General features: G+C 42.2%; 1 protein-coding gene across 4 annotated transcripts in view; it reads left to right on the forward strand.

Moving 5' to 3' along the window:
• The window catches only part of PCMT1 (protein-L-isoaspartate (D-aspartate) O-methyltransferase), a gene marked incomplete at its 3' end in the record, with an annotated part of 32,177 nt that extends 14,559 nt beyond the window's left edge, over positions 1-17,618 (forward strand). For 2 of the 4 annotated variants that reach the window (XM_080941853.1, XM_080941855.1), the window contains exons 2-8: positions 1,903-2,007; positions 3,387-3,418; positions 5,201-5,305; positions 8,006-8,126; positions 8,711-8,796; positions 10,569-10,738; positions 14,673-17,618. In XM_080941853.1, coding sequence (XP_080797979.1) covers positions 1,941-2,007; positions 3,387-3,418; positions 5,201-5,305; positions 8,006-8,126; positions 8,711-8,796; positions 10,569-10,738; positions 14,673-14,685 — 594 coding nt within the window. In that variant the 5' untranslated portion in view covers positions 1,903-1,940. Of the gene's footprint in view, positions 1-1,902; positions 2,008-3,386; positions 3,419-5,200; positions 5,306-8,005; positions 8,127-8,710; positions 8,801-10,568; positions 10,786-14,672 lie in introns of those variants that run through there. The other 2 variants (XM_080941856.1, XM_080941854.1) reach the window with 2 other exon arrangements.
• Positions 17,619-18,040: the final 422 nt, after the last annotated feature.

The raw sequence follows: 18,040 nt of genomic DNA on the forward strand, positions 1-18,040 counted from the left end.
GTGGTTATTAATTCAATCCTAGGTATACAACAAAGCACACATAAATCTTGAGGAAGAAAAGTTAAGTGAAATACAAGTCAGATATGACTACTTGGAAACTCTGTAAGGTCTATAAAGATAGGATCTATTCACTAACTGAGAGAAACAAGCCTACAACAAGGGTTTGGGGAGCTTCAGGTGCCAGGAAAGTCTCTGGCCACATAGACAGCACAAAGGTCACCAGGCTGGGTGGATAACAGAGCACTCTGTCCCTTGAAGAATAACTATGTGCTTAACACTCCAGGTTCCCCTAGTGACACCAGGCCTCTGCCTCCTACAGCAGTTAGCACTGTACTTCCTTTTAGGGAAATGATTTCATTAGTGTTTAATCCGTGTCTTTTGCTTCCTCTTTCTTTCCTATTCTCCTTGTTTGTTTTGTTTGCCCCTTTCTTGGTCTCAGGTTTAGGGTTTTATTTTGGTGTCTTTTTTGGGCAGCTGTATGGCCACCATTAACTTTTGGAAATTGAAATTTCCACAATTGATGAAATGACATAAGTTTGCATGAATATTTAAGCTACTCAGGTTGCTTTTACTGAAGTCTCAAAAAAAATAGCTATTTATAATGTAGTCAAATAAAGAAAAGCATGTTTTGGTTTAGACATTTTATTTATTTTGAACTTGCTGGCATTTCTACAACCTCAGTGTTCAGGGTGTTGAGCGAAAATGGTAGGTTTAAGTCCTCCTTAGACTTACATAGTGAGACCCTGTCTCTAAAGAGCAAAGTAAGAAAGCTTTCTTTCTTTCCTGAAGTGCTGAAGTCAAGACCATTCAATCTTACTGCTTGTAGATCTGTAACTAGGCTGTTTTGTTTGTCCTTTTGTGGGAGTTTGTCATGTCCCATAGCCAATGAGCACAGTTAAGAGAGAAGCAAGAGCTTTATTGAGTAACTGTACACACGGTTTTCTGAGAGTTATTGTTTTTTGTTATTGTTGTTGTTGTTTATTTTGTTTCAAATAGACCTGAGACTCACCGTGAATAAGCTATATAGACCAGGCTGGCCTTGAACTCAGGAATCTGCCTGCCTTTGCCCCCTAAGCAGTGGGATTAAAAGCATGTTCCACCTTACACACTGAAGTTTTAACATACAACATTACATAACTGGTTGCTGGGCAAAGTAAATGTACATGCAATTGACCTTATTTTATTTTCCTTCTTGAAAGATTCCGTTCTTTTGGACTTTATAACACTGTCAGCTAGGCCTTTAGCTTGCCTCTGTATCTGTGGTTAGTCCTTTTGTTTGCCTTTTTGCCGCAGGGGTTTGCTATGAATCCTTGCCTCTACGTAGACCAGGTTGGCCTTGAATCATGGGAATGGCCCTGCCTCTGCTTCCCTAGGCTGGGATTTACAGGCCTGAGCCACCCACCCAGCTCCTCATTCTGAAGGCTCTGCTTTAGCAGCAACTGTCTTGCACTGGCTTTTATTTGCCTTCCCTGTGTGTTCTTTCCTGTCTATTACCATCTGTGGCTAGAGACAGATGTCTAACTTGGGACTTTCTCCTGAACCTCAGCTTCATGCGTCGTGACTTCTGAATACTCCTGCTGTGTGACCCACAGCTTCCCATTCATTCACCTTGACTCCTTTCTGGGTTTTCTAAGACCATGGCGTGATTGTTATCCATTACCCGACTTGTACCCCAGTTCAGTCCTTCAGTCAGCTCCATGTACATTATATATTGAATGTAACTGAAACCCTTCTCATTTTCTCCATCCTGACCACTGTCAGTGGAGACAAATGAACATTGCCTGGATCATGGCAGGCAAAAGTCATGTCTGCTCCTTTCTGACCTCTGCGATGTAGCTGAGAAAGTAATTCTGAAATACATCTGATGTCACATCTGCATAAAATATCTGTCATTCATTTCAGAGAATGGAATCATCAAGACAGATAAAGTATTTGAAGTGATGCTGGCCACAGACCGCTCCCACTATGCAAAATCTAACCCCTACATGGATTCTCCACAATCAATAGGTAAGCTTTATATTTCTAAAAAGTCGCATTTTTCTTATTTACTCTAATTTTATGATTAGGAAAAAAAGTGGTACACATAAATGGGTTATAAGCCTATTAATGGAAATTTTGTTGCTCAGTTTTATATCCCAACCTACCCTTTGTAGCAAAATGCATCTTTTTCTGTCTTTAAAAATATATTATGCAAATTAGGAAGTTTGGGAATATTTTAAGGAAAAACAAAAGTTTAACAAAAACTTAAAAGAGTTGTAGCTGAGTGCTGTTTAAGAATCCTTGATTTTGAAATTGCATTATTAGCATTGATTCTTAAATCACTATCTAAAGGGTATAAGTAACGAAGTTATTGATAGTTGCTTCACTGGCCTCATGGATGCTTTGGCTTTCGTTTGTCTTTAGAAAGTTCCGCATTTAATTTCTTGTCCTGAAGCAGGCTTTGCCGAGCTGCTGAGCCTTGGCAGTGGGCGCCTTTGAGGCTTAGAAGTGCCTCAGGATTCTGTCGGCCAGCTGCCATGTCTTCTTTTGAAGCACTGTGACAGTCAGCAAGAAGATCCTGGGGGGCTTCTGAACCCCGAAGGCACCTGCTACCACCGCTCAGTGAAAATTGCTCCAGAGGCAGAAGCAGGTAAATAAATCTTGAGTGTGTAACACCAGAAGGAAGAGAAACATGGGCTAAAACTCAGCACAAGACAGTGGTTTACCACTGGATGGCTAAAGAGGAGCACGCTGAAGTGCTTTACTAGTCTCTAAGATGGTCGGCTGCTGGTTAAGGTGTTGTCCTAGATGTGAAACTAATTCTGCTAAGACTGAATACTTATTTTACTTATGAAGGTTTTCCTTTTATAAATATGAAGAAAATTCTTCCTGGTGTAAGCCTGTAAATCCAGCCATTTGAGAGACTAAGAATGATGTGAGTTCAGGGCCTGCCTGGGCTTATATAGAGACTCTCAAAAAGAAAGAAATGAAAGAAGGACCCAAGCTGGCATGACCCTTGTAAACTGAGCACTTAGGAGTGAAGGCAGGGGACAGGAGCCCAGCGCTTGCCTTGGCTCTGTAAGGCCTTGTCTGAAACAAGTGATTTATAGATTTATAGGTCTACAAGATCTGAACAAGCGGTAATGCACTCAGAGCAGTGGCGTGGATCTTTTCCTCATTAGCAACAGGGCTTCTTAGAAGTAGGAGTTAGTGGGTTCATGACACAAGCGCATTAGCCTGTGGGTGACTGTGTTTTCTAACTTCCTGTGTCAATTTTCTAACAGATTTTGCTTAAAGATATAAAAACTGAAAAAGAATTGTGAACATGTGGCTGTTAGAAAAGGAGCTGCATGCATTGCGTGTTGTGATCCTGTAGCAGCGTGTCAGTATTCTCTTTTGTTTTGCAGGTTTCCAGGCAACAATCAGCGCTCCTCACATGGTGAGTTAATTTGTTCATTTGTTCACAAACAGATCCCATTTCACTCAAGCCACAAACACTTCTTTTCTTTTTTGAGGCGATGTTTCACTATGTAGATCAGGCTGGTCTCAAACTTACAGAGAAGTACAAGCCTCGGTCTCTTGCCTCCCAAGTGCTGGGATTAAAGGTGTGCACTATCATGCCTGGCCAAACATCTTACTTATATTGCTACCTAGAAGAACTCTTCTTGTTAGAAGCCTTTCTATCTCCTCTGACCAATCATTGGCTGTTCAGCCTTTTATTAACTAATCAGATATAATTGGGGAGAATTCTTTACATCACATTGATAAGGAGGATTCCACTAGATCTCAGGGCACAGAAATCAGCATCTAAATACACAGAGCATGAGACCAGCTCCTAACACATATGGAGCACTGGTACAGAACCCAAGTCTCCTCCAAGAGCTTCAAGTACTTTTACTCTCTGAGCCATCTCTTTTGCTCCTTAGTTATTTTTCTATTGCTCTGATAAATATCATGATCCAGGCTACCTATAAAAGAAAACATTTAGTTTGGGGTTCATGGTCTCAGAGGTTAGAGGGTTAGAGTCTATGATTCATGATGGCGAGCTTGGCAACTCACATACAGGTATGGTGCTGGGGTGGTAACTGAGAGCGTACAGAGAGCCACAGCCTGAGAGGGGAGGGAGGGAAGGAGGAAGGGAAAGAGGGAACTAGGACTTAGCTGGGCTAACTGGGAATGGACTTAGAGCCCACAGTGACACACCTTCTTCATCAAGTCCCCACCTCTAAATTTTTCCTAAACATCTCCACCAGCTGAGTGCCAAATATGTGAATATATGAGCCTACTGGGGCCGTTCTCATTTAGATCACCACAATACTATAGACATAAAAATAATATCTTAGCCATGCTTTTGCTTTCAAGAATTTAACATAAGCCAGGTGGTGGCGGCGTCTCACACTTTTAATCTCAGCTCTCTGGAAGTAGAGGCAGGTGGATCTTTGTAAGCCGAGGCTAGCTTGGTCTATAGAGTGAGTCCAAGGACAGCCAGGACTACACAGAGAAACCCTGTCTCAGAAAAACCAAAAAAGAAAAAAAAAAGAAAGAAAGGGATTTAACATACAGACAATTCTTTTGAAGTTTTGGGGTTTCTACATGTAGCCTTGGCTGGCCTAGAACTCACGATGTAGACCAAGTTGGCATCTGCCTCCTGAGTAACACCACACCCAGTACTTTGTACAACTTTTATGAGGTGTTATTAGCTTACAGTTATATTTGATAACATTAATTGTCTTTATTATAGAAGATTGCAGCTAACTTAAATCTCTTCAATGTTGGTATTTGTTATTATTCATACATACCTGAATGTAGTCGACACTATATAATATTTAGGTGTTGAATTTCCCTTCAAAATATAATTCGTGAAACCGTGTTTGCTTGTACACGACAAAGAAATTTTTTTCCAGAAGAGTTAGAAGAAACTGGAAACACTGGTTTCCTTTAGGAAATAGGACGGGGCATCTCGGAAGGAATCCCGCTTTAATCCTCTGACTTTGAATTTTAATTTATGTAGTTGTTACCTAAAATTTCAGAGTACTTTAAATGTAAGTGGTCTAAACAAACTCAAGAACTCTCATGTAATTACTGCGGTATCCTTCTGTTCACATTGTTGTCATAGTTGGCAAGAGCAGAAGCTTTGGTAGAAAGTTACCAACCGTGTTTATATGAGGTGGTATATGGGCTTGAAAAAGACATTAATATTTGGCCAATGTTCTTTCGGCAGCACGCATATGCACTAGAACTTCTGTTTGACCAGCTGCATGAAGGTGCTAAAGCCCTTGACGTAGGATCTGGAAGTGGAATCCTCACCGCGTGTTTTGCACGGATGGTAAGAACTTTACTCTCCTTTATGTGATTTAGCTGTGATTTCTTCTTACTGGTGGTTTTAATTTTGTTTTGTTTTTTTTTTTTAATGTTCTATTAAGATGGTAATTTTATATGTATCATTTAAGATTATTGTTGCAAGTTACAGAACTCAAACTGTAGGTCTCAAAGAGAATTTATTCAGCTTATCTAGTAGTAAAGCCTAGGGGCCTTCCTGGCTTCTTAACTGGCTGGATTTAGAAGGCCAGGCTTTATTTTACTTTATTCATTTTGGCTTTTTGAGGCAGAAACTCTCTATATAACTCTGGCTATCTTCAAACTCACCCTGTAGTCTAGGCTGGCCTCAAACTTACAGAGATCGAACTGCCTCTGCCTCCAGAGTGCTGGGTTTAAAGGGGTATGTCATCACGCCTGGCTGATTGGTTTCTCTCTGTGTCTTTATTTGCCTTTACAATTTTCTGCATGTGCATCATGATCAGACAGCCTCTACCCTGTGCTCCCAATATAGCAGTCCAGTTATTCAAACTACATTCTGCTAAGTTCTCATTTAACAGGAAAAAACAACAACAAAACAAAACAAACAGAGCAGACCTGGTTTTCAGGCCATCTTAATGTCTCTTAAGAATAGAAGTAGAGCTTTTCCGTTAGGCGAGGAGCTGCTAAAGCCCTTTAGTGGCTTGTTTAGTGTAGCACCAGAGGCTTATTTGGTGACACTGTCCAGAGTGTAAGCTGGGACCTCTAAGGCACATGGAGTAAAGAATCATCTGTGCTCAGAGTCTGACCAGGTTGCTTTGAGAAAGCCTGTGGCCACAGTGGGAGGTCCTGGTCGACTTATGCTGATATGTATGCATCTTAGATTAGAATTTTATCTGAATGTGCAGTAGCTTCTCTAGTATTACTCTACACAAACTGGAATTTTTGTCTAGTTTTTTTTTCCTTGTTGTTGGTTAAATATCTAAGATTGGTGCCTGGCACACAGTGGGGTATCACAAACTTTTTTTCAGACATTTTGCTTGTTTTGTAGACTTCAAGTCCTCAGAGCTGGGTATCAGAAATTCTTTTGTAAAAAGCTGCAAATAGCTTTGAACTAATGAGTAGTTCTCTAGGGCTAATATGTTACTGGTTTAAAAGGAATATTCATTTCTAAAATCTCATTAGGGGGCTGACAGATGACACGCGCTCCCAGTCCTGGCAACCTAAGTTTAATTCCTGGAACCCACATGGCAGAAGGAGAGAACAGCCTCCATAAGTTCTCCCTTGACCTCTTCACATATGCCAGGGCACATGCCACTTAGGTACAAATTAAATGAATAAAAGTAGTTTTAAAAAGGTCTCCAACTTTGTCTTAGGTAGGGTTTCATTGTTGTGAAGAGACACCATGACAACTGACAACAGCAGCTTTTTTTTTTTTAAGATTTAATTATTTATATGAGTTCACTGTAGCTGTCTTCAGACACACCAGAAGAGGGCATCAGATCTCATTACAGATGGTTGTGAGCCACCATGTGGTTGCTGGGAATTGAACTCAGGACCTCTGGAAGAGCAGTCAGTGCTCTTAACCGCTGAGCAATCGCTCCGACCCTGACAACAGCAACTCTTATAAAGGAAAACATTTAATTGGTGCTAGCTTACAGTGTTAGAGGTTAAGTCCATTCTCATGACAGGGAGCATGGCCACATAAAGGCAGACATGGTGGAGGAGCTGAGAATTCTACATCCTGATTCTAAAGCATCCAGAAGGAGACTTTCTCCACACTGGACAGAGCTTGAGCACAGGACCTCAAAGTCCACCCCTACAGTGACAAACTTCCTTCAACAAGGCCACACCTACTCCAATAAGGCCACACTTCCTAATAGTGCTACTTCCCATGGGCCAAGTGTTTTCAATCTACCACACCTGGACCTTAACTTTTTTTAAAAAACTTTTTCACAAGATTTTTATAAGTTCTGGATTGTAGTTTATTCCCGATATAGTCAAGTTGACAACTGAGAATAGCCATTATAGCCTTTTAGCTAGAGTACATACACACACATTAAATATTGGTAATTAAATTCTACCTCAAAGTTCTGTATTTAAAAATACATTTAGTTTTTTGAGATGGGTCTCATCATATAGCTGTGGCTGGATCTCACTGTGTAAAGCAGACTGGCCTTGAACTCACTCACACTCAGCTACTTGCCTTTGCCTGTGCCACAAACCCCACTTGACTAAGTTCTGGATTTAAACATTAAAAATGTAAGAAAAACACAATTTTCTTAGTATCATGAGTTTTTGTAACTTAGTTTAAATTTCTAATTGCTTAAATAAAATTACTTCAAAAAGTAAAAAAAAAATGTTGTAAATGGTAATTATTTTTATTTTTTTAAAGAGTTATTATATTTTATTTATGTGAGTACACTGTCACTGTCTTCAGACACACCAGAAGAAGACATCAGATTTTATTACAGATGGTTGTGAGCCACCATGTGGTTGCTGGGAATTGAACTCAGGACCTCTGGAAGAGCAGCCAGTGCTCTTAACTACTGAGCCATCTCTCCAGCCCCCGTAAATGGTAATTATAATAAATTTAGAGTTTAGCAGATAAAAGACTTAAACTGTTTTTTTTTCTTCTCAATCCAGAATATGGTTTTAATTAAGGAATTAATGAAATCTCAAAAAAGCAAACTTAGCCCTATGGACTGTTGAATTATCTTTTGTTTTTCAGGTGGGGCATAGTGGAAAGGTCATTGGAATTGATCACATTAAAGAACTAGTAGATGACTCAATAAATAATGTCAAAAAGGATGACCCAATGCTTCTGTCCTCCGGGCGAGTCCGGCTAGTTGGTGAGTAGTAGAAAGCTTACTGTTTCTTCTGGAGAGTTTTCATTTGCACAAGAGCAGTGCTTAGAGCTAAGAATTGCACTCTTCGCTGGCACTGAGACACTGAGTAGAAACAGCAGCCCATGTCCATTGCTTATGATCTCAGCTCCTTTTCCAGCTCATTAGTGAGGTTGAATTTGTTTCCATTTTGCCATTGGATTTTCCTTTTGTCAGTGCCTGTGCAGCTATCTGGTTGCTTGTATTTCTCTTTGATGTAGGTGTTGTAGTGATTACTCTTTTGTTGCCTTACATATTTCTTTACCCTTGGTGGTATGCACGTTTATTTTATTGCTACCTTCCTTTTGCTTTCTTGCCTTCCACATGTTAGGTAGATGCTGTACCACCGAGCTGTGTCCCCTGCCCTTGTGCTAAATAGAAATTCTTACCTGTAAGTGGTTAGGCTTGCCACTCTTCCCCCATCTTCTATGTCTTCAGGAGGTATGAAGTCAGAAAAGTCTCTTACCGACTCCATTTTCAACCTCCTGTGTTAGAATTTTTCACATCAAGTTTGACTTGCACAGATTTTCAAAGTGGAACTTCTTTTTCAGTGGGTGATGGAAGAATGGGGTACGCTGAAGAGGCCCCTTACGATGCTATTCATGTGGGAGCTGCAGCCCCAGTTGTACCCCAGGCAGTGAGTTGGGATTTATTTTTTTTTATTTGTGTGTTTTAGTCCTATAAAATCTGAGATATTTTTAGGTAGCAATGCAGTGATGAGTTTCAGTGACGTTGAGAATATAGGTAGACGTTTATTAGATGGAAGGGAAGTGTCTGTGTGAAAGAATAGTGCAGTCGTCAGAGAGAATGTGAGGGTAGAGCTTGAACTGGGTCTGAGAGTCACTGGAGCCGTGTCTATACAATCTGAGCTCAGTACAGATGACAGTCACTTGGCTTGGGACCAGGAGGTTGCATAGAAAGAGCTCAGTGCTTGTGTAGATTTGAAGCATACGTGTGATGCCAAGAAGGTAGATGAAAGACTGGCTTTGGGAGCAGGACTTGGGGTGCAGGAAGACGCCTCCTATTTTCCTATTATAGCTGTTAGAACTCAGGCACATAATTCAAAGGCAACTCAGTATTCAAGTATTACTTTTTAAAAAGCTGGGTGTGGTGGTGCACACCTTTAATCCCAGCAGAGGCAGGCCGATCTCTGAGTTCGAGGCCAGTCTGGTACAGCGTGAGATCCAGGACAGTGTCGCATGGTCTGCCCTTCTTTCAGTGTGACTCGAACCTTAGGGAGGGTGAGACCTGGTCGGCATGGCTGCTCTGCACTCTGGCTTTGCAGGATGACTTAGTTCTCAGACTTCCTGCATAATTCTGTCATGTTTATAGTTGCTTTATGGTTATGGAAATAAATGCTTTGATCTGGTTACACAAACCCTGTCTTGAAAAACCAAACCAAAAAATAAATGAATAAATAAATAAAAATAAAGATGGAAACAAACAAACAAAAGATTTAGTGACCAAATTTTAATCAAAAGCAGCCTTCTTGGGGGTAATACTATCTAAAGTGTCAGGTTTCTTACTTTCTGGTTTTAACTAACATAAGGTTTGGTATGGTATTATTCAAAGGATAGCATATGATGTAACTGTTTTCAGACAGAAAGGGTAGTCTGGGTCTGTGTTCATAGGAGTGTCCTCATAATACAGGACTGAAGGTGACCAGTCCAACTCCCTGCTCTCCTGGTCAGGATTCCCTTACCATTGTCTCAGAGATGCCCCAGATCCACCGCAGTCGGATAGCACTTACTTGCTGGTTCTCTGTACTTTTCCCTTCTCCGTGCCCCCTTCCACAAAGATCTGGAATACGCTACACTGGCATTAGAGTTCCCGGCTGTGGTGTGTTCTGCCAAACACATGAGCTCTTTAGCTGTTCCGGTGGCTCTGTCAGGTGTTATGACGGCAAAGGTTTTATGATATAGGTTCAGTCATCAGATAGCCTGTAGCTGAGTGGGGAGGCGGAGAAGTGAAGGGTAAGTGGGGACTCGGCATAGAACTGTTCTGCTTATTCTTTGCTCAGCCAACAGGGAATGAGAGGGAAGGAGGGCCAGCAAGTTAAACGGCAGCATTGAAGCTGTCAGTGAGCACTGTACTGAATCTGTACAGTGAAGGAGTGCAGAGGCCGTTAGAAAAGCCAGTAACCTAGAGATGGCTCAAGCATAGGCCGTGTGTGTAGTGTGTCATATGTGAGTGACACTGTGCTTGTGTAGTGTGTCATGTGTGAGTGAGACTGTGCTTGTGTGGTGTGTCATATGTGAGACTGTGCTTGTGTAGTGTGTCATAAGAGCCCTGAGCCACTGTGGGTTTGTTATGCCCGCAGACACTGACCATTCCTAACAGCACTGTCTGGTGGTACGGCTGTTTCACATCTGTAACTTGCTGTGTGGGGGGGTTTCTTTTTTCTCCTAGTTAATAGACCAGTTAAAGCCTGGTGGAAGATTGATATTGCCAGTCGGTCCTGCAGGAGGAAACCAAATGTTGGAGCAGTATGACAAGCTACAAGATGGCAGTGTCAAAATGAAGCCTCTGATGGGAGTGATATACGTGCCTTTAACAGACAGAGAGAAGCAGTGGTCCAGGTGGAAGTGATTTTCTCTTCTGCTCTTTCTTCCTCCGCACATCCAAGGTGAAAGGGTGTGGGCCTCAAGACCTTAGCCTGCAAGAGCTGCTTTGGTGGCTTCCTCCATGCTACTCCATTAAAGCTTCAGAGACTCATGACATTGAAGTGTGACAAGTGTCTTTCAGTGTGACTCGAACCTTAGGGAGGGTGAGACCTGGTCGGCATGGCTGCTCTGCACTCTGGCTTTGCAGGATGACTTAGTTCTCAGACTTCCTGCATAATTCTGTCATGTTTATAGCTGCTTTATGGTTATGGAAATAAATGCTTTGATCTGGAAAAGAGGCCATCATTTCTTGCTTTATTCACTCCCTCTCACTCCTATGACAAGGAGATAGAAAAATTATTTGTCCTATTTTTCAAAAAAATGTCAGAATCCCAGAGAGGACAGTCTGCCTTTGGGCTGATCTCTTTGGGTGGGTTCCTAGGTGTGCATTGGTGGTCTCTGGGGCACCATTAGAGGCAAATGTGCCCGCGTGCTGTAGATTACTACAGCCAATTTTGAGCACTTTTGGATAAATTTGGAGAGGGAAGAAATTCCAGAAGCTGTCCAGTGGTATACACCAGGTCTCACAGCCTGCCTGGAGGGCACCCAGCACAGTGTGCGCTCACGGCCCCGTCCCCACAGCATCGCATGGCTCAGGAGAAAGCTAGTGCCTGCCTTTGCTCTGTGCTACTGTATCAGCTGAATGTGTCCTCAGGCTGCCATATCTCCTCCCCCTTTCCTCCTCTCCATGGAGACGCACCAGCAGCACTGGAGTGCTGTGCTGTGTTGTGCTGCTTGAAGCTGGTGCCCAAATAAGGACAGTCTCCCAGTGTCTGCCTTCGAATCCTTCCTAGTTGACAAAATCTTATTTCAAGAGGATTTTTGGTTTGGTTTGGTTTGGTTTGGTTTTTTTAGTAAAGTGACAATTTTAAGTACAATGGAACTTTTAATTTTGCTTTCTGTAAAGAAGACAGTCACCATTGAATGACTTTTTAAAGTTCCTCTCTGTGTGTGCATGTGTGTATGCCATTGCATGGGTGTGGAGCTCAGAGAACAACTTGGAGAAGTCAGTTCTGTCCTACTACGTGGGACCCAGGGATTGAGCTCAGATTCGGAGTATAGATAGCAAGTGCCTTTACCCACTGAGCTATCTGATTGGCCCTTGAGGGTTTAATTGTAAAAATAATAACTTAATTGCTTAAAGCAGTGTTTTATTCTTGGGTTTGTGGCCATCTGTGAATATATTAGACCAGTCATGTGCCACACCCTTAAAGAGTAAAACAAAAAACCAAAAAAACCAAAATGTAACTCTCCACCTTCCCACAGCTAGCTGACAGAACCCCCCTTCCCCATGTTGGGACTGTGTCTGTCTTGAAGCTGTGTGCTGCTTTGTGCCTGCTGTCAGCCTCTGGAAGTCCATATGTGTGACTCCGCTGCCCCACTGTACCTGGAAGACAGTTTGCCTATAGCCGTCCCCTGCCTCTGCCTCTTCGTTTTGCCAGCCTATCCCTGCAGTGGTCCAGAGCCTTGGGTGAGGTGCGATGTCCCACTTAGGCCTGAGCACTCCACAGTTACTCGTTCTCTGCACGCTAACTAGTTGTGGGTTTCTGGTCATTACCAGCTACTGCAAAAAAGAACTTTGATGAGGTATAATGTCATTAGGCATCTACTTACTACCATTATGTTAGTGAGGTAATAGCAGTAGATTCTTCGCGAGGGCCTATGGCCTGTCTAACCACAGCTTCTTGGCCCTGATACAGGTACAAGATATGAGCTCCATCTTATGGAGTGGGTCTTCAATCGAAACGTGCTCACTTACTCCCAAGACATTTGTGCGCCAAGTGTACCATCAGACAGTCATCATTATAGTTTGCAGAATCCACAGCTGAATAAAGGCTGGTGATTTCTTTTCTCCCTTTGGTGTGATATTTTCCAGCACTATAAAAGTTAGCCAGTAGGGATGAATCGTCCAGGTCAGCACCAGTTTGACTTCCCCATATTTTATGGCTCAAGTAGGTGGTATTTCAGCGATGGGCTCTTCCTGACAACTTCTGGAAAGTAACCAAGAGAAACGGCACGAGCCCCTAGCAAGTAAAACTGCACCCCTCCTTCATAAAGAGAGTCCATTCTTTCTTTTATATATGGTTTAGAAACCCCACAACCAAAACAAACATCATCTTCCTGACTCAGACTGTTAGGAAAACACTGGTGGATTTGAGTTATTTCCTTGCAGTGCATCTCATTTGTTCTTGAACTACACTGTATGATTCAGTATCGCTAACACAGAGCTGTCAAAACAGTACAAGCCTGCACTGCCGTAACCTACCCACTAACATATTGCCATTTTTAAAGAGCTGCTCTAAGTCTTGGGCGTGCTATGTTTTATAAATGATCTATGTGTTCGCATCAGATAGAGATCAGAATTTTGAACACCGGGGAAACTTGAGTAACTGGAAAGTTGAATGGATTTGAGAGAATTAGGCGATGTGGAAGTTGAACACGTGTTCATAGCAAATGTTAGCTTTTCTTTAAACCCTAAGATTTAAAATTCCAATCTATGAGCTTGGGTTTTTCTTTCTTGAGAACATGTGAACAAAGTCCAGATGTGCCCCAGTAGTAGATTACTTGCCTAGCATGCTCAAGTTTTTCAGTTTGATCCTCAGCATCCCCACAAAAAACAAAACAAAGCCCAAAACATAATTGAGAGGATCTTTGGAAATGTGTTATGTTGTTGATGAGCCTTAGGATTTACTTACTAATCGTTTAATGCCTTGCAAGTAATACAAGTCTAAGTCATGCTTTAATGAAGTGTGTGAATAGAGCAAGTGAACCCTCTGTAGACGGATAATTCTGACCTGTGCATGAATTACAGTTGAGACTGTTGAATGCTAATAGCACTACACTTTCATTTAATTTAAAGAAACATGAATACTGTTATTAGAAGACTATATTAGGGTGGAATAGAACTGATAATTGTGTAAAAGATAACCCAGAGGCTGAAGAAGTGGCTTGGCTTATAAAGTGCTTGCTGCGCAAAAAAGGGGTTGGGGGGCCGAGTTCAGATCCCTGGCACCACATAAGAGCTGGCTGCCATGGCGTGTCTGGAACTCCAGCACTAAGTGGGCAGAGGAAGGGAGAGGCAGGTGGATTCTGAGGGCTTACTGGCCAGCCAGTCTTAAAGCCCTAGATTCAGAAATAGATCTGAATCACAAATAAATAAATAAATAAAATAAAGTAGAAACTGTGTCTCTGTTTGCTGCTCACACTTTCCCAATACACGGTTTGTAACATTTTCCCCAGACATTTGAGATTTAATTGTGACATCACACTTATCCCTGAGGAACTGAGTGTTGAGTGATGTTTTTATCACTCAAGTTACCTTCCGAGGCTTTATGGTGCTTTGGTTTATTTCCGTGCTTACTGGCTTCGTTGAGGTCGAGTTTACATGCCGCCTAGTTGACTTTAGACTGCGTTCTCATTTCCCGCTCCCCTCGCTGGAGCTGCTGGCCCAGTGCTGTTCGCAGTTGAGTGAATATTTTCCTTGGAGCTGATAAAGCTGCCTTAGGAAATCAGCTGACAGGTGTAATGACGCACCCCCAGACAATGCATTTTCTCCAGAGAGTTTGGGTTGTAGTTGGCCCACTGCGCAAGTGCAAACAGCCTCTAGGCAAAAGACTACTCTTTTTCTCTAGTTTTGTGACCAACTTGGGCTTTGTGGTTTTCTTCTCTGTTTGGGGGTAGCATGAAAAATGCTCAGAGTGACTGATGTCCGTGCTTTTGGCTTGGGGTTTAGTGGGCTTTTATTTCTCTTGTGCTGCTTGGAAATCTGCACATTTTACTCTCGAAGGTTGTGTCTAATTGACAGTTCCCAGCGTGTAACTCCTACTTACGTTTTTCTGCTTTCTCCCAGGGATGAACTGTAAGAGCGACGTGAGCTTGACCAGTCTAAACACTGCAGCAGATTGCTCATCTCGGTCCTTAAAGCATTCGAGAACCAACAGCATCACAGCTTCTTTTGGACTTTGTTACACTCTTATTTTCAGCATGAAAACGTGTGGTTTTGTAGGGTTTCCTAATCCAAAAAGGCGCAGAGCCAAACCAATAGAGGAGGGCTGCAAAGCCTTAACGTTGTGTGTTTTAACATGCCCACATTTCTCCAACTGGAAAGTTTCGTTTGTGAATCCGTTTTGAAGAGTGGCTTTGCTTTTCTTGGACACTTAATTCCGTTCCAATATTAATTTATCAGATTTCTTCAGTGTGTCAGATAACAACACCACATTCACAAGTTTAGCTTTCTTGGTAGCCAATGTCTGTTAGATGCTACTAAGAAAATAGAGATGAGCTTTCTTCTTCAAGCTTCCGATGTGGCATCGTAGGGTAGTATGATATAGGCACAGTCAGCTGCTGTTACCTGAAAACTAGGTGTTTGTAAATACGGTGTCCACACCCACTCCACTGTTCAGATTGGACACCTCTGATGTAATTTTCCTCTCCAAATGACAGGAGGCTTGTAGCTCAATATCGTTTTTCTGTTTCTAGTTTGCCGCTGGTAACGTATGTGCATCCAACACTCTGTGTAAGCTGTTGTGTCTTTGCACAGTTTATGCAGTGCTGCTTTGCCAAATAAAATTAAAGCAAAAGAAGCATTGGTGGCCTTTGAATTTAGAAGAACACAGGTCTGCTAGGTCCAGACGCTGCCCACAGCCATGGGGAAAATGTTGCGTTCCGCTGCTGTGTCTTGTGATAATCCTAGGCGGTAAATATGCAATGTGGCTGCATTTCGTCAGGACGGAGACTGTGTTCATTGTTTCTCTCTGCCTTCCTAGCCCAGGGCGATTGCTCTGTAGTAAATGCTCAGTGAGTGAGTGGGTGAATGTAGTATCGGGGTAGAATGTGGTTGAGAATAAACATTATGAAATCCATGTTTCATCTATAAATAGATTCATTAACTTAATAACTGTAAAATGTGAAGGCAATGGTACTTCAAGGATCTTATTTAAATATGGTTTTATATTTGCTAATAAGACTTTAGTTTTTGTGAAGATTCTAGAACTTGAGAGATTACAAGCTCCCAGTAAATGGGGCTAAGCAAAGCAAAGCCTTCCCTCTGTGTTCGGGCACATGATTCTGACAAGAAGATTCTTAGTGTCTGAGAGAGACCCTTCCCCACTCTTCATGTCTTAAATTACTGGTTTAAAAAGTCATGCAGACATCACCTGACAAATGTCTCTTCTTCTCAGTCCCAGGAAACTAGCATTACTGTGGTCCCGCAGACTTGAAAATCTTAACCAGCTTTGGTTTGCCGCTGGTTGTTGCTTTGGAGTCCTGTCAGTGACCCCTGGAGTCCAGGATGCATGGTCATATGAAGTATGTGTAAAGTCAAATAAGTGTTCATTCAGGCTTTAACGCAAATAAATTCTTAAACGTACCCACCAGTCTGGATCCTTGGTAGCATTGCACATCACCACACACGGCTCTTCGTGCGATGCCTCCGTTTCCCATCCAGTTGAGGAGACGGTTTATAAAGGCCGACCAATTTCTACAGAAACTCTGGCCAAGTGTTGTTCTTAGACTTTATCCTTTTGGAGGTGAAACTTTAGGATGTTGAATAGACAGCATCACCATGTGGGTCGAGATAGAAATAATGGTTTTAATGAGGTCTGAGCCCCTTAGAAGAGTTGAATTTATATATGTGTATAAGACAGGTAAGAAATGCCTGGTTCTCAGTGTCCATAATTTCCAAAGCATCTTCTTTTGCCTATAGAAAGTATAAATAATGGAAAGGGCAGTGAAGATACTCTGAGGCATTCTAGGTAGTATGATCTTGTGAATAAATTTCCTCCCTGTAGATTTGATCTTCGTAAAAGTTAAATCTAGCTCTCAGACTTGGGTAGCAATAAGCTTAAGTTGGGAGTCGAATTTCTATTAAGGGCTGCTGCTCTTTCCCAGCCAGGAACAGTAAAAACCAGCCCCTGGGGAAAATAACTTACAACTACTGGCCACACAAATACTTAAGACTCCATTCCCCTTGCAGCTGCCATGTTTTATCGTTTGTTTGTTTGTGGGAGGTATGGGGGCTCAGTGGGTAAAGAGGCTTGCTGCCAAGCCTGAAGACCTAAGTTTCAACCCCCAGAACCACAGGGTAGAAGGACAACTGACACCTGCAGTTTGTTCTCTGACCTTCAGGCATGGTGGCACTTGCCTGAAATCCCAGCACTTGTAAGCAGGAAGGGTCAGAAGTCATCCTTAGCTACACAGCAAGTTTGAGGCCAGCCTGGACTCCATGAGACCCTGCCTTAGAGAAAAGAATAGAAAGCTCCTTCAGTGCATCTCTTCACTAAAACATCTTCAACGTTGACTGGATTCTAAAACAGTAATTTTTGTTAAGTAATAACTTTATAGACTCTTCAAGCAATTCTTTGTGATTACCACCCAGGAGGTAACTCCTGTTTGTAAGGCTCTTTTTCCTCTCTCTAGAAGAGGCAGGATGTTCTAGTTTCTGGTAGTTGAGGGTGGCACTAAAGGAACTCATGGCAGTGTGGTCACCTTAAAATTGTTGTAGAACTCAACAGCCTGATAACTTATTTTAGGTAAGCACTTAAACTCTTGCAGTGTACAAATCATTTCTTATTGCTTACTGTGTTCCTAATGACCTAACAGCTTAATGTGTTTTATAGTGGAGACGGGCCCTGACTGGACTTCGGTTGCATCCCTGGACTTCTACCATTTTTCAGAAAGATAGTCGTATCTTGCTTGTCCCTTAGCATTCTTAAAGGTTGTCAGCAAAAGGACCCAGTTGCAAAGGGTTCTGGCCCAAGAAAGCCTGTGAATGTACATTGTAATATAATAAAATGGAAATCAAGTCTAAAAATGTGTTCATCTTGAATTCTTTAGTCTTGTTATAACAGTTGTTGGTTGGCTTTCCCTTTCCCACCAACCCTGAGGTTCATCTTTTTATATGTGTTTCATGTTCACATCAAAATTTTGTGCAGTTCCCTTCTTGCTTGTGGGGAAGCAAACAGGATAATTAATGTTACTCTCAATACTCACGGGGTGGTGCTCACCTGGACTGGTGAACACTGGGAGCCTCTGGGGTCTGCTTCACCTTTCACTCTGCCTCCTTCTCTGTCATTAGGCATTTGAGGCCTTCCCTCCAGGGTTGAGAGTCTGAGGAATGTATTCATAGTACCAACAGGAGGAGCGTGTCACACATGAAAACTGTCGAAAGGTTAGGTGGTGGCAGAACAAACTACATTTGAATTGTGAGCAGGCTTGAGG

The sequence above is a fragment of the Micromys minutus genome (assembly GCF_963924665.1).
Source record: "Micromys minutus genome assembly, chromosome: 30".
In the NCBI taxonomy this organism is placed as follows: Eukaryota; Metazoa; Chordata; class Mammalia; order Rodentia; family Muridae; genus Micromys; species Micromys minutus.